The sequence below is a fragment of the Sus scrofa genome, chromosome 1, assembly GCF_000003025.6.
Source record: "Sus scrofa isolate TJ Tabasco breed Duroc chromosome 1, Sscrofa11.1, whole genome shotgun sequence".
In the NCBI taxonomy this organism is placed as follows: Eukaryota; Metazoa; Chordata; class Mammalia; order Artiodactyla; family Suidae; genus Sus; species Sus scrofa.
Genome location: NC_010443.5, coordinates 254857360 through 254871995, shown reverse-complemented (window position 1 = coordinate 254871995; position 14636 = coordinate 254857360). Strand labels below are relative to the sequence as shown.

General features: G+C 54.4%; 1 protein-coding gene across 5 annotated transcripts in view; it reads right to left on the bottom strand.

Annotated features, from left to right (window-relative positions):
• COL27A1 (collagen type XXVII alpha 1 chain) overlaps positions 1–14636 on the bottom strand; it is a 156318-nt gene that overhangs the window by 52898 nt on the left and 88784 nt on the right. For all 5 annotated transcript variants that reach the window (XR_002337368.1, XR_001306592.2, XM_021067868.1 and 2 more), the window contains 6 exons: positions 13790–13843; positions 12121–12165; positions 6332–6385; positions 4177–4230; positions 3883–3936; positions 863–916 (listed from right to left, as the gene is read on the bottom strand). Coding sequence is in view for 3 of the 5 variants with exons in the window: in XM_021067868.1 (XP_020923527.1) it covers positions 863–916; positions 3883–3936; positions 4177–4230; positions 6332–6385; positions 12121–12165; positions 13790–13843 (315 nt within the window). In the remaining 2 variants the exon portion in view is untranslated. The remainder of the gene's footprint in view (positions 1–862; positions 917–3882; positions 3937–4176; positions 4231–6331; positions 6386–12120; positions 12166–13789; positions 13844–14636) is intronic.

Below are 14636 nucleotides of genomic sequence, written 5' to 3'. Positions count from 1 at the left end.
TAAGATGGGAATAGGAACAGCACTGACGTTACAGGGCAGTGTTGAAGATCACTGAGTCTACGTACGTGTCACAGTCAGTGCCTGGTACATAGTAAGTCCTAGCGATTACCTCTGGCTACGGTGCTCAGGCCACCTCTGCCTGAAACCCTCTGTGGCTTCCCGCTACCCTTGAAGCACAGCCCATAGGCCTCACTGTGGAGTGTTTGAGGCCGTGCTTGGCTTGACACCTGCTAATTCTCGGTCCCATCCCTCTCCCCTGTCCCTCTGTTGAACCAGTGGGGATCCCCAAACATGCCACTCCTTCTTACCTCAGGGCTTTCCCTCTGCCTGGAACCCAGCATTGGCTCAGGCATCACCCTCGCCTTAAAGCCTTCCCTGTATCCCGTTCAGGAGGTGAAGGGCCTCCTCCAGGCTCCCAAGCTGCCTGTGTTTCCACCATCAACGTGCTCAGGGCCCCGTACTGTCTGTTTGACCTACTTGATTGAGCCATGAAGCCAGGCAGAGGTCCTGCCTGGCCCATTCTCCTTGTACCTACAGAGCCTCCAACAGTGGCTGGCCCATCGCGGGGACCAAATCAATTGTTGAACGAATTCATGAACAAACACAGGAATGGACAAAGCACTGGTGCCACCCAGCCCAAGCCAAGCTTGGCTACTGGTGCCAAGGCCTGGTGCTCAGAAATAGGCTGGGAAAGATGGGTGGGGGTCCCAAGCTGAGAGTCAGGCCCGGGAAGAGCCTGGAACCCTGCCTGGGGCTGTGTAAGTCATAGATCTCAGGGCTGGGCGTGCAGGACAAGAACCAGAAGCGGTCTCTGCAGCAGGTGGCCCCTGCCCGTCCGACCCTGGGGCTGGGCCCCACTTACCCGGCGTCCTTTTGCTCCCCTCATGCCCGGTGGGCCTCGAGATCCTGGAGGACCCTGTGGGGAAGAGGAAGAGTTCAGTGAAGCCCCTATTTAGGGAGCAAGTGTGACCTTGAAGGCTGGACCTGCACCTTCGGATGGGTGCTGCTCCAGAGCGGCCCCACCCGAGCCCGCAGCTCCAGATGGAAGGACCTGGCCCCCTGGGAAGATCTGAACCCCAGGAGAAGCACCGACCAGCTGTCACCTTGAGCAGGACTCAGGGCCTGGGAATCCAGCAGTGGGGAGAAGGCATCCTGGTTGGATGAGCCACTTCCTCCCTTATCTCAAAATCAACAACCAGAAGCTTCGAAGACATTCCTGACAAAGTCTCCTCCAAGCCCACTCCCCCTTTTCCAAGCCCACTCCCCCTTTTCACTCCCCATCATCAAGGAGAAAACGGGTGCACGTTCTGACCCCCACCCTGACCTCAACTATTACCTGGAAGCATCCAGAAGGCTCTGACCAGGGCAGAAGGAGCCTGGGGGAGGGGTGTGAGAGGGAGCAGAACCAGACCTGGGTCCTGAGGTGGGGGGTGGGGGCAAGAAGCCTGCATGGGGTGGGGGGCTGGGCGGAGAAGTGGGGCAGGGGAGGCAGAGAGAAGGGAGCAGTGCTTATCTCCGTTTGATGAAAGAATGACAAGAGGAGGCAGAAGGGAGGGACTGGGAGAGAGGGAAAGAAAACGAGGGGCTGGCGTGTTCTGTGGCTTCCCAGCATCTGGCCCAGGGCAGGCCGATGACAGGTTTAGGGAATGACTGAGGAGGACGGAAGGGAGGAAGGGAGGGGAGGAAGGGAGAGGAGGAAAGTACAGAGAGGAACAGGCTGCCCCGTTGCCTGCTTTCTCTCCCCGGGGTCCAGCCCCAGCTACACACACCAAGTTGCATCTTCACCCCGTGGCTGGCCAGGGACCCCTCCGACAGCTGCAGGAGCCTCAGCTCCATCGGCAATCCTCAGATGTGCGTGCTCCCTTTACAGGAGGCGGTCTCATCCCCGCTCTGAATACCAGGGAGAGGCCCAGCGCAGTTTGGGGCCTCAGGAAACACTCCGATTTCTGCTCCCATCTCTCTCTTCCCAGGGCCTGGGGGTGGGGGTGCAGACCCTCCCACTGCTAAAGGGCTGAGGTGAGGGGCTGGGTCCCCACCTAACCCCTTGTCCGCAGAGCAAGCAGGGTGTGGACCAGGGCTTGGTCCACTAGAAAGACAGAGCTGACTCCCAGATGGTGGAGAACACGAAGACTGGCTGAGAACAGACAACTTTACAGAGGGATCTCAGACGGCAGAAGGCATGCAATGTGTCCCTGGGGATTTCAGGAGTCAAAGAGTCTCAATTCAGAGGCTTAAAAAAGCTGACCCTTCTGCCACAGAACCGGGTTCAAATCCCACTCGCCACTGACTAATTCTGTGACCTTTGGCAATGACTTCCACTCTCTGGGCCTCAGTTTCATCATCTATAAAATGTGTATAAGAAGAGTCCCCACCTCCTTGAGTTGCTGGGGAGACGAAATCATCCGGAAGGTCAGATCACTGTCAGCTGTCAGCTCTCTCAAAGGGGGAGGAGGTTAGAACCTGACATCCCCCCCCACCACGAAGAGAGACAATAGCCTTGGCTGACCCCAGTAGACTGGAGGAAAACGTGGATGTTAAAGTGAGTGGAGGCGTTCCCGTCGTGGCACAGTGGAAACGAATGCGACTAGGAACCATGAGGTTGCAGGTTCGATCCCTGGCCTTGCTCAGTGGGTTAAGGATCTGGCATTGCCATGAGCTGTGGTGTAGGTTGCAGACGTGGCTCTGATCCCGAGTTGCTGTGGCTGTGGTGTAGGCCAGCGGCTATAACTCCGATTAGACCCCTAGCTTGGGAACCTCCATATGTCGTGGGTGCGGCCCTAGAAAAGACAAAAGACAATAAAATAAAATAAAATAAAATAAAAAAGTAAAATAAAATAAAATAAAATAAAGTAAAATAAAAAGTGAGTGGAAAATGCACAGCACAGAGTAGGTGCACGGGAAAGTTTAGGAACTGAGTTGGCCTTGCCTCCCTAATTGGCTCAGAGAACTGGTGTGGGCACACTTCCCTGGGTTCAGATCATGAAAGGCTCCTGTTCCCACCTTCATCAGTCCCCAGGGCAGCCTGAACTCATCACCCCCCAGCCTTGCCCTGCCCCCATCCTGCCCTTCTGGCCCCCCCACCTCCCCCACCCCATCTGCCAGCCTGAAGCCCACCCTTCCACCTCCCCAGAGTGGGCTCCCAGCCCTGAGCCCTAGACTTGGCTGGAGTGAGCACCCCACTTCATATACCGGCAGAGGTGGGGGGACCACCTGCGTCAGCTCTGAATGAGAGCCACCCTTCTCCCATCCCACCCCACCCTGGGGAAGTGGGAGGGGCCTCTGAATCTGGGTGCTCTTGGCCACACCCTCCTCACAGCCCTTCCGCCTCTCCCACCCTCCCTGCCTTGGAATCCTTAGGAATCTTCCTGGTTCCTCAGTCATCATGAGAAGCCCAGGATCCCTGCAACCCTGGACCCTTAGGCCACTGGCCCCAGCATTTCTCATCTTCTTCCCTGCTTTCTCCATAGCCACTTAGTCACGGGCTTCTCTCTCCCCCATGCCAGACTACGAGCTCAGAGAGGGCAGGGACAGCTTTCTGCCTTGTCGATGGCAGCTCCTGGACAGTATTTCCCAAGTGAATGAACAAGGCAATAGCGCTCATAGCCAGGACACTCCCTTGCAGTGAACATCCCTCGTAGCAAACATTAGCCTCACGTTTTCATTTCACCCACGCAATCACGTGACCCTGACCACGATTATTTCACCTGTTTTTCAGATGAGCAGAATTTAGACCCAGAGACGTTCCATGATCTGCTCTGGCCAGACACCCAGGAAATGGGACTGCTGGGATTCGAACCCAGGTCTGCTTGACTTTGAGACCTGGCCTCCTCACTGTGACTCAACAGTGGGTTTGAGCTCAGGAAACAGGCAGGCTTTGCTTACCGGGGGTCCAGGCTCTCCGGGGGTCCCGACACCACCTGGAGTTCCAGGATGACCCTACCAAGAAAGAGATGGAAAAGAAGGAATCAGCTCTAGGAGGCGTCTCTTCCTCCCGCAGTCCTGTCTCGGCCGGCTCAGCCCCAGCCCAGGGTCATGCGGGCAGCAGACAGGCCTCCTGGAGGGAGAAGGGGGCAGTCATCCGTCATGCACGGCGTACATGGAAGCAGGCAGAAGAGAGCAGAGCTGTCACCATGGCTGGGACAGGAGTGGGCCAGGGGATGCAGACTTGCTTCTTACCATCGACCCCTTGGGTCCGGGCGCGCCTGGGGGTCCCGTCATGCCCCGGTCACCCTGTGATGGAGACAGCAATTCAGGGAGGTCACAGCTGTGGGGAGCAGGTGCAGAGACTCGTCCAAGGTCTAGAGCCACATCACCCAGGGTGGTGACGAGGAGGGGGGAGCCTCGGGATTTCAGTCAGCAGAAGCCAAGACCCCCGGCAAGTCCTGGGAAGCCTGGCAACCACTGCAGCGTGCTACACGGTGAGCTCCCCTTGGGCAAGAGCGGTCCTGATCAAAGCTGCGCAAAAGACACTGTCTTTTTTGATCCTGGCCCACATTACGTGGTCCTCATTAGGCCTGGCATCCCCTGGGCTTGCTAAAGGCAGAGATGGCAACAGAAGGCATTTCTTTTATTCTCCCCATCCTCTGCTCAAACCTAGATGAGATGCTGGAGAATCAGAGATGCAACTCAGTCTCTCTTGACCCATCCACACAGGTCAGGCAGAGATAGCAGGTAAAGCAGGGGCTCTGGATTTGACTCCTGGAGGCCCTGTTTCTTGTATCCACCCAGCCAGCAAACATTTCTTGGGCATCTATTATGGGCTCAGCATGATACGCTAGACCCTGAAGACATGATGGATAGAAACAGATGGGGAGACAGACACACGTCACCGAAGCAGACAGATGCAAACTAGGGTAAGTGCAGTGAGGGACTGGGTCCCGGTGCTAAGATGTGTCAATAGGGGAATTTTTTTTTTTTTGCGGCTCTGCGGTGTATGGAGTTCCCGGACCAGGGATCCGATCCGAGCCACAGTTGTGACCTACATCGCTACAGTAGGAACTCCCCAATAGGGGATTTGACCCACCTGGGTGCAGGGTGTGATGAGGAAGGCTTCCCTCGGAATGCTGAAGGACACCTGAGAGTCATCTAGGCAAAGGGGCGGGGGTGAGGGGGTGGAGGAATGGGAACAGTGTACCTGGCCGAGGGAATGGCACGGGCAATGGTTTGTGGGTGAGGAGGGAGATGGAGCATTCGAGTAACAAAATAAGCCTAGAGATGGGTTTGATATGGCACTGAAGTTATCTAAAATGTTACCATGGAGGCAGCAGGGTGAAGGGCACACAGGAATTAGTGCTATTTTTTTGCAACTTCTTATGAATATAGTTACTTCAAAAAAATGTAAATTTTGGAGTTCCCGTTGTGGTTCAGTGGGCTAAGACCAAGTATCCATGAGGCTGTCAGTTTGATCCCTGGCCTCACTCAGTGCATTCAGGATCTGATTGCCACCAGCTGCAGCGTAGGTCTCAGATCGGGTCTTGCGGTAGCTGTGGTGTAGGTTGGCAGCTACAGCTCTGATTCGACTTCTAGCCTGGGAACTTCCATATGCCGCAGTGCAGCCCTAAAAAGAAAAAAAGAAATAAAAGTTAAATTTTTAAAAATAAGAGGAAGAAGGGAAGGAGGAGGAGGAGGTGGCCAGAGAGTCCGAGACAAAGGGAGTGACAAAGAGGGAGGCGCAAGATGAGCCTGGAAAGCAAGGTGGGGCCAGATTAGAACCTCAGTCTTTCCATCTATCCAGTGGGAATAATATTGGCTTCTCCAGGCAGGAGGGTGGGGGGGGGCGCCTTCTTGGGGATCAGATAAACCCAAACACAGAAAAGCAGGTACCCTCCCTGCCAGGGCCCACGGCCGTGGGTGGGAGCCAATGGGAGGCAAAGTGTGGCCCTGGGCACTGAACTTGGATCAAATCCCAGCTCTGCCACTTCCTATCTGAGTGACCTTGAGTAAGTCACTTCCCCCACGGGAGCCTCCGTAATCTGGTCTATAAAACAAGCTGCTGGAAATTAACAAAGCAACTTAAGGAATTGGGCTCCCTTGCAAAAAGATAGATTTTTACCGCTCTCTGTTGCCTGCCCCGTGCAGTGCCTGCGTGGAGCCATGAGCAGCCCAGACCACATAGATGGCTGTCACACAGACATCTAACTGTGCTCGGGGGTGCTGGCAGGAGGACAGGGCAGAAGCTCCAGGGGATGCCAGGAACAGGGCACAATGGCTCCTTGAGGGTCTGGAAGGCCCAGGAAGCGAGGAGAGGCCCAGGGCAACTGGCACCTTCACCTTTCCAAAATTGCAAAACATAAGCTCTATTTGCTGAGATATTCCTGCCCACACAACTTACCTTTTCTCCCATGATTCCTGGCTCCCCGACCAGACCAATGAACCCCAGAAGTCCCTATGAGAAACGGGCATAAAGCAAGAGAAAGAAGGAAACACCATGAATTCAGAGATGGGCTGAGTTTCCAAGGCAACTAGGCTGCATCTCCCTTGCACCGGAGCTGTCTCCCTGTGTCTCCTGTCCAGAGCCTGGTCATCCAGCCGGCCTGGGGCTGCCACTGAGAAGAGAGTTGCCTCTCTCTGGGCACTGTCCTCACTTCCTTCACTCCACCAGATGGTTCTGATTTTGGAGCCAAGCGGTGGGGCTGCTGCCAGCATCCCTGGGAGCGCCACATTCTTCCCTCGCCAGAAGCTGGGAGGCAGCCACGGTGGGGGAGGGGAAGGGGAGGGGCTGGAGGAGGGGGTCGTGGGTCCTGGGGGATGGTCTGTAAGTGGTGCTGGGAAGCGGCCCGGCTGTAAGAAATCTGTCCCCAACTTGTGGGGCTCTGGGACTATTTCAAAGAGAGAAACAAACCTGCTGGCTAGGACAGAAATATCCTAACCGCCTTCGCCAAAAGACCTGATTGAAATCTGGGAAGTGGAAGCCTTTTTACTGTCTTGTGAAAGGCTTTCTCTCCTCTCTGAAAGGACACACACACACACACACAGTGGTTCCTGTTGCTCTTTTTAACTCTACTGGGTGATAACTCGCTTCTGTGTTCCAGCGTTCTAGGTGGCTGTGGGCCTCGCTGCTGCCCTGAGCTGGCAAACGCGCACACGCTCAGTGAGGACCAAGAGCCTGGAGGGGAAACCCAGGAAGGCAGGCAACCCCCAGTCCAGACCCCATTCACTCCTCTGCTAAGGAAAATTCCAGCAGACGGGGGTCGTGTGTGGTTCAGGGGAGCAAATGTGGCTTTGGAAGAACCCAGGTTTGCAGCCAAGAGTTTCTGGGAGAATGAGGGAAGACAAAGGGACAAGTGGATTTGTCCCATAAAATCTACTCCCTGTCTGCAAACTGGATCTAGAAAGGAAGGACACCTTGAAATTGATCAGAAGCAGATCAGAAGTTATACACTCAGGCAGCAAAGCTGCCGGTCAACTAGAGTGAAGAAAAAGCCCTCCTGTGCCAAAGGGTCAGCTCCATGCAGCTCAGAGACAGGTTTAAAGTGGCAGCTCAGATCAGGAATCTGTGTGTCTTGCAGTTGCAGCCTTGGATTCAACTCTGGCCCCTGGGGCTCCAAAGCCCATGCACCTGTCACCCCAGTACGTGTGGCCGTGAGCCGGACCCAGATCTCCCCAGCACCACTGCCACACATGAGGGGTCCTGGTTCCCTGGGCTCAGATACCCTTCAGGATTGAAGCATGAGGTGAGAGGGGTGAGGTATAAGGTATGAGATCATGGCTAATAAGTCACAGAAAATAACCAAGTATTGACTCTTGCAGCAACTTACTTTTTTTGGGGGGGGGGGAGTCTTTTGGTCTTTCGGTCTTTTCAGGGCCACACTCGAGGGACATGGAGGTTCCCAGGCTAGGGGTCCAATTGGAGCGACAGCTCCCGGCTTACACCAGGGTCACAGCAACGCCAGATCAGAGCCACGTCTACAACCTACATCACAGCTCACAGCAACGCCGGATCCTTAACCCACTGAGCGAGGCCAGGAATCAAACCCGCAACCTCATGGTTCCTAGTCGGATTCGTTTCTGCTGCGCCACGACGGGAACTCCCAGCAACTCACTTTCAACATTCATTAGATCATGTTCAAGGTGACAGCAATATTAATAACAACAGCTGGCACTAACGATGGGCCAAGCACCATCTCTGACACTTTATCTACGTCAATTTCAGGCTTGTGGCCCCTGGGCAAATTGCAGAGCCTCTCTGGGCCTCATGTGTGGAGTGAGGGGACTTAAGATAAAGGGCTTTCCCCACCTCCCGGGGTTGTTCTGAGTATTGGCGATAATGCATGGCACATGTAGGCACTCTATAAATGTTAGTTTCCCTCCCATCCCATTCTAATTTATTTTAAAAGGGCATGGGGTTAAGGCAGAGGCCTGAGCTCCCCACAAGGGAGCAGTCAGACATTTAGAGGATGTCGAGCAAAAGGAATAAAAACTACTCTATTTAAGAGGTCCCTGCCTGACTGGCCCAGAGAAACAGAAATTTCATAGCTACTTTAAATTTATGAGTTGTTGGGTCCTGGAAGGCAGGCAGGTCATAAACCTCAAACAAGAAGCCAAACAGGATCCTAATGAATAAGGGCCATAGAGCGAGTGCCCCATTTCCCCCGCCCCTACCCCTGGGACCCCTCCCTGGGGCGCTGTCTTGGAACATCCTGGCAGGCCTGTCCCGTGTCTGGAGCTGAGGCTGGTCCGGAGAAGCGTGCCCCGGAGGCCCAGGACTTCCACCTGGCGGGGCTGGTGGAGAAGCAGTTCTGACAGCTGTGGACACAGTTGTCTCCTCTCAGCGGTCAAGAGGGCATGAGGGAGGAGGTGGCATTGTCACCTACAGCGGGCACTGCATACGTGGGATCTGAGTCCCCAGTTTGGCGGAGAAGGCTGGCCCAGTCCTCATATGGTTTACAGATAAAGGGCCGCTGTGGACCATGAGAATTTTTCTCCCTCCCTCCCTGCTCTCATATGACGATCTGCTTGGTGCTGGGGATGCAACTGGGAACAAGGCGACCCTGGGTCGTCTGCTGGACGAGACATCTCAGGGTTAGGTGCCTGGCTTCCCCTTGGTCGGAACTTTTTAAAGGCAAGGCCGGTGCTTTGTAATTATCGTCCCAGCACCTAGGACAGGGCCTGGCAGGCTGGCTGCACTCTAACTGCTAGAAAACTGCAAAGGCTCAGAAGGTCAAGGGTTTTCTGGTTCCTCCAGGGCAGGTCTTGGCAAACCAGCAGACCTGAGTGTCAGCCTGGGCTCTGGCAGTGAAGGTGCCGCCTGGGAGATCTTGGGCAAGTTACTTCTCAGAGCCTTGGTTTCCTCATTTGCAAAATGGGAATAATAATACTGTCATGGGGTTGCTGGAGGTATGGCCAGTGATGGTATGGAAAGTGTTTGCACAGAGCCTGGTACCTAACAGGTGCCCAATAAGTGTAGCCGATACTGTGATTATAAGGAGGTCTTTATAGCCTTTCCTGGGGATCCTCTGATTCTGCCATGAATAGGAAATGTCTGCTCCCACATCAGGAAGGGGGCCAAGGGCACAGCTGGCATGGCACCCCAGCACGCCAAGTGGCAGCGACCTGGTTCCAGCCTTGCCTCACGGTTCAGACAGGTGTCTCTTCCCTGCTGAGCCGGCTGGGTCACTTGCTGAGAGCTCCACTGAATCAGTGAGGCTGGGCTGTCCCCACCTCCTTCTGGCCCCAGCTTTGCCGCTGCCCTTGATCATCTAAGTCAAACCCATTCTCTGCCACGAATCCCAGCCTGCCAACTAATGTGGACTAGGATCCAGGGGTTCTTAACCTGGAGTTCCTATAAGGCTCTGGGGATGGATATCGGTGGGGGGGGTGGTCCATGAATTTCTTTTTAGGGCCTCACCTGCGGCATATGGAAGTTCTCAGGCTAGGGGTTGAATTGGAGCTGCAGCTGCTGGCCTATGCCATAGCCACAGCAATGCCAGCTCCAAGCCACATCTGCGACCCATGCCACAGCTCAAGGCAACACCAGATCCTTAACCACTGAGTGAGGCCAGGGATCAAACCCTTGTCCTCATGGATACCAGTCAGGTTCTTAACCTGCTGAGCCACAATGGGAACTCCCAAAATGGCAACTTTTATTTTCATCAACTTCTAATTCGAATTTAGCATTTGCCTCAAACATGACTGTAGGCCACAAACCCACCCACGGCAACGGCAATGGTCACCGGTATTTACATGCCACATAGTCACTGCTGCAGAGATTTCAAAATCTATCAGTAAGTCTTGTCATCACTTCAGAACTGAGCTTATTATTAGACCTGCTGCTAGATCCTGCTATTTCATGCAAGAATAGAGAAGTCTATCTACGAGGAGATCATATTTTAATATACCATCATATTTGTATTTCAATATAATAGATTTCCTATTTTTTTTTTTTTTTTAATCTCTTTGCCATTTCTACAGCGGCTCCCTCGGCATATGGAGGTTCCCAGGCTAGGGGTCGAACTGGAGCTGTAGCCGCCGGCCTACACCAGGGCCACAGCAACACGGGATCTGAGCCGCATCTGCGACCTACACCACAGCTCACAGCAACCCCAGATCCTTAGCCCACCGAGCAAGGCCAGGGACTGAACCAGCAACCTCATGGTTCCTAGTCGGATTCGTTAACCACTGCGCCACAATGGCAACTCCTTGATTTCCTTTTAATCCTTTGTTTCGTATTTGTGTTTAAAAATTCTTTATTCTGAGAAGGGGACCGTGGGCTTCACCAAGCCTACCAAAGGGGTGCAAGGCACGAAAAAGGTTAGAACCCCTGAATAGAGTGGTTTCTAAGGACCCTTCATGTCTCGACATTCTAGGATTCCAAGTATCTATTTCCTGAGAGCCCTACCACCAGCATAACTATGAAATTCAATTTGCTGAACGTATTGCCTTTTTTTTTTTCCAATCAGGAAATACATCCAGGCTGTGGCAGCCCTTCCAAACTCCTGGGCTTCCCGCAGAATGCGCTTGAATGACACTGGAAAGGTTTCAAAAATCCAGTCCTCCCCCCTGCGTTAATTCCTTTCTTCCCCCCAACAGATGTTGCAGGCCTGGTGAGGAAGCTCATGGTGTGTGACTCTCACGCCACTGATGGCATCTCTCAGCAAAGATAATTTATTCTGGCTTCCCAGCATCATGATTCCTTCCAGCCTGAGGCAGCCCCTTGCAAGGTTCAGAGGGTGGCGTCCTTCTTTAAAGGAGTGGAGGAGACTGCTACCTTCTTTTTGTGTTTATTTGTTTATTTGTCTTTTTAGAGCCGTACCTGCGGCATGTGGAGGTTTCCAGGCTCGGGGTCGAGTCAGAGCTCCAGCTGCTGGCCTACGCCACAGCCACAATAATGCCAGATCTGAGCTGTGTCTGCAACCTACACCACAGCTCATGGCAATGCCAGATCCTTAATGCACTGAGCGAGGCCAGGGATCAAACCTGCATCCTCATGGATACTAGTTCCTTACCGCTGAGCCACAATGGGAACTCCGACTGTGACCTTCTGACCTGACCTACCAGCCCAAAGGTTAAGCTTTTAGGAGGGGCCAAGCTGCAGAGGAGGGACGGAGGCCGGCCATCCACCCAGCTCTCCCAGCAGCTTCTCCCCAGTGCCCAGGGACCTGGACCTCGACACTGAAGGCTGTGATGCTCCAACCTCCTTCTCAATGATTCCTCGCAGCCTCCTCTCCTCTTCAGACCTCGGCCTGGCTTCCCCAACTAGTCAGAACCCCTGGTTTGAATTCATCTTCTTTATAATTTAGGGATGCCTGGACCAAGGGCCCCTGGCAAGTGGCTCTGCTTCTCTAGTGTTCAGCTTCTCCATCTATGAATTGAGCCTGGCAGCGACTATGAAGGGCTCATCCACTTTTCACGTTCTGGGAACAAAGTCACGTAACGTCTTTGGGCCAGTGCCCCCAGAACATCTGCAGCGTCAGACCTTGGGGAACGTCTGCCGTGACTGGGATGCACGGCTTTCTCATTCAGTGACCTCACCTCCCTGCGAGCCAGAGGGAAAGGGGGAGGCGAGCGAACCCTCCTCTCCAGCTGGGATGGGGATGAAATGAGGTGGCGCATGCGCGGGCTTCCCACAGCGTAAGTGCTCAGCAAAGGGAGCCTTCATGCTCCGAGACGGTGTTGACTCACCTGCTCACCCACGGGCCCCGGCCGTCCAGGATTGCCTGGCTCCCCCTGCAGAGAAACAGAGGAGGGTCACTTGGGATGAGCGATTAGGGGTCTAGGCCTCCTGGGGGACACCCCAGCCGACTGGCTTTAGTGCCCACTGGTGTGGATGGACCAGGAAACTCAACTGCAGAATCTGGCCTTGGAGACTCCTAATGAATGGCAGGGACCGGGATACGGGGCAGAACCTCTGGCCCCAGGAATGACCCTAGCCTCCCTCGGAGTGGCCCTGGGCAGGTTACATGGCACACGGTCCGTATCTCATTCAGGCCCCTTCATCGACCTCCTGTTTTTTGTGGAGATGGAAACTGAAGCTCAGAGAGGTGAAGTGAGCTGCTCGAGGTCACACAGCGAGCTGAAGGAAGGTCTGGAACTGGAGCTTTGGTCTGAGTGATTGAAATCCCATTCCTCCTCCATTGGGCTGTCCCACCCCAGGAAGAGCAGGGAGCTGGGGAGTCAGGGCATGTGGCTCCTGGACCTAGCCCACCAGAGCTCTGCCACCAGCTCACAGGGGGCTGCTGAGCCTCGTCTCTGCTCTAGGCTCGGCCTCCCCAGCTACAAATAGGGAAAATCAGACTCGTTCATTTCAGAGGCTATTTCCAGCTGTCATAGGAGGTGGCCAATGTGGCCCTGTCTGTCAGCTTCATCCCATGCAGTGGTGGCCCCTGCTCCTTCAGCAGCCACAGCTGTCCTGGTGGGCAGACCCAGGGGATAAATCCACTCTGGCCATGTCACTGCTCCCACCACAGAAACCCAGCTGGGATGTGAGGGAGAAAAGCCCAAACCTCAGAGGGCAGGACGTGGGCTTGGACTGGCCAAGAGTTTGGCTCACAAATGCACATGGCTCCTTGCGGTCCTGGCTCGAACCTCAGCCCACCCCTCCAGCTGCTCCCCCAGACCTCACGGTCGATACCCTCAGAGGGGCCAGGCAGACACCCATGAGGGCCATTTCCCCTGGGTGAGGGGACGTGAGTGGCCTGGGCCCCCCAGCTCTCCCCTAACCTCTGTGCATCTGTAAACTCGGCCCAAGGATCTCGGCCCAGGATGGCAGGGGAAATCCAGCCCCCGAGGGGAGTCCCTGGAAAGCCATCAGGCTGCTCATGGGCTGAGGATCATATTCTCCTAGTGGGGCCAGTTCTTTCTGGATAACTTAAAAAAAAATTTAATAAATGAAATGCATATTTATGGTATTAAGGGGGGAAAATATAGAAGCCCGGAGAAGAAAATGGAAATCTTCTATAATTCCGCCACCCAGAAATCACCCCTTTCTGACCCGCTTCCTGCACCCCACCATCACCCCGGAATGGTGATGCCATGCCGTCTTCTAAAAGCCACCAGCACCGTTTTGTAACAGCCACATCCCCGTCTTGTAAAAGCTACTAGCACCTCATCTTCGGTGGCTGCCCTGTAATCCATTCCCTGAACACCAGCCCGCTGTTGGATATTGAGCTCAGGTCCACTTTTTCCATTCTGTCACCCATCCTTTGTGATAAATGGGGTCCATTTCCTCCCCTTTTCACAACACAGGCCAGGGGTTCAGGGTTCATCCTCGGGCCTCATAGGTTGCCCCCCCCAGCCCCCCCCCCATGTTCCCTCCTCCTCCTCCCCAGCACAGCGACTCCCAGTCTCTCACCTTCAAGCCATCCGGGCCGGGCCTCCCAGGAAACCCCTTTCTGCCGGGCTGACCCTGCAACAGGGAGAAGCCAGTGAGAGATGCGAGGAGGGGGCGGAGATGCAGAGTGCCAATGTCACCAGACTGCCAGCTGTCCTTGGGGATGGGGATGCAGGGCCAGGGGTGGGGGTGGGGGTGGGGGTGGCGGTGGGGGTAGGGGTGGGGTCTGTAGCCGTGTGACCTGGGGAAGTCTCCCCTCCCCGGCTGGTCTTGTTTGTTAGTGTAGATGATGAAATCTGCTTTCAAGGGCTAAGGGAACGGAAGGGACTGGAACAGCAGATAAAGGACGCACAGGGAGGGAGGGGTTAGGCCGGTGGTCCTCTGAGACCGTGTCACAGGACACTCATGAGGTCAAAACTATTTTCGTGGTGATATGAAGATGTCATTCGCCTGCATCCCTCATTCTCATGAATAGAAGTGGAGTTTTCCAGAGGCCACAGGACATGTGGCGCCCTCCACAGATGGAAGGCAGAGGCAGGCTGGGGAATCCAGCTGCCTCCTATTAAGACAGACATTGGAGAGATTAGCAAAAAATCGTGAAACAATGCCACTCTTTTCATTAGCTGATTCTGCTTTGGAAAATACAGCTATTTTTCATAAAACTGTTTTTTCCTGTTAACATGAAACAGGTTTGCTATGAATTTTTATGATGTTATTAATTTTCAGTGAACGGGGAGTTCCCGTGGTGGCTCAGTGGTTAACGAATCCAACTAGCATCCATGAGGACATGGGTTCGATCCCTGGCCTCGCTCAGTGGGTTAAGGATCTGGCGTTGCCGTGAGCTGTGGTGTAGGTCGCAGATGCGGCT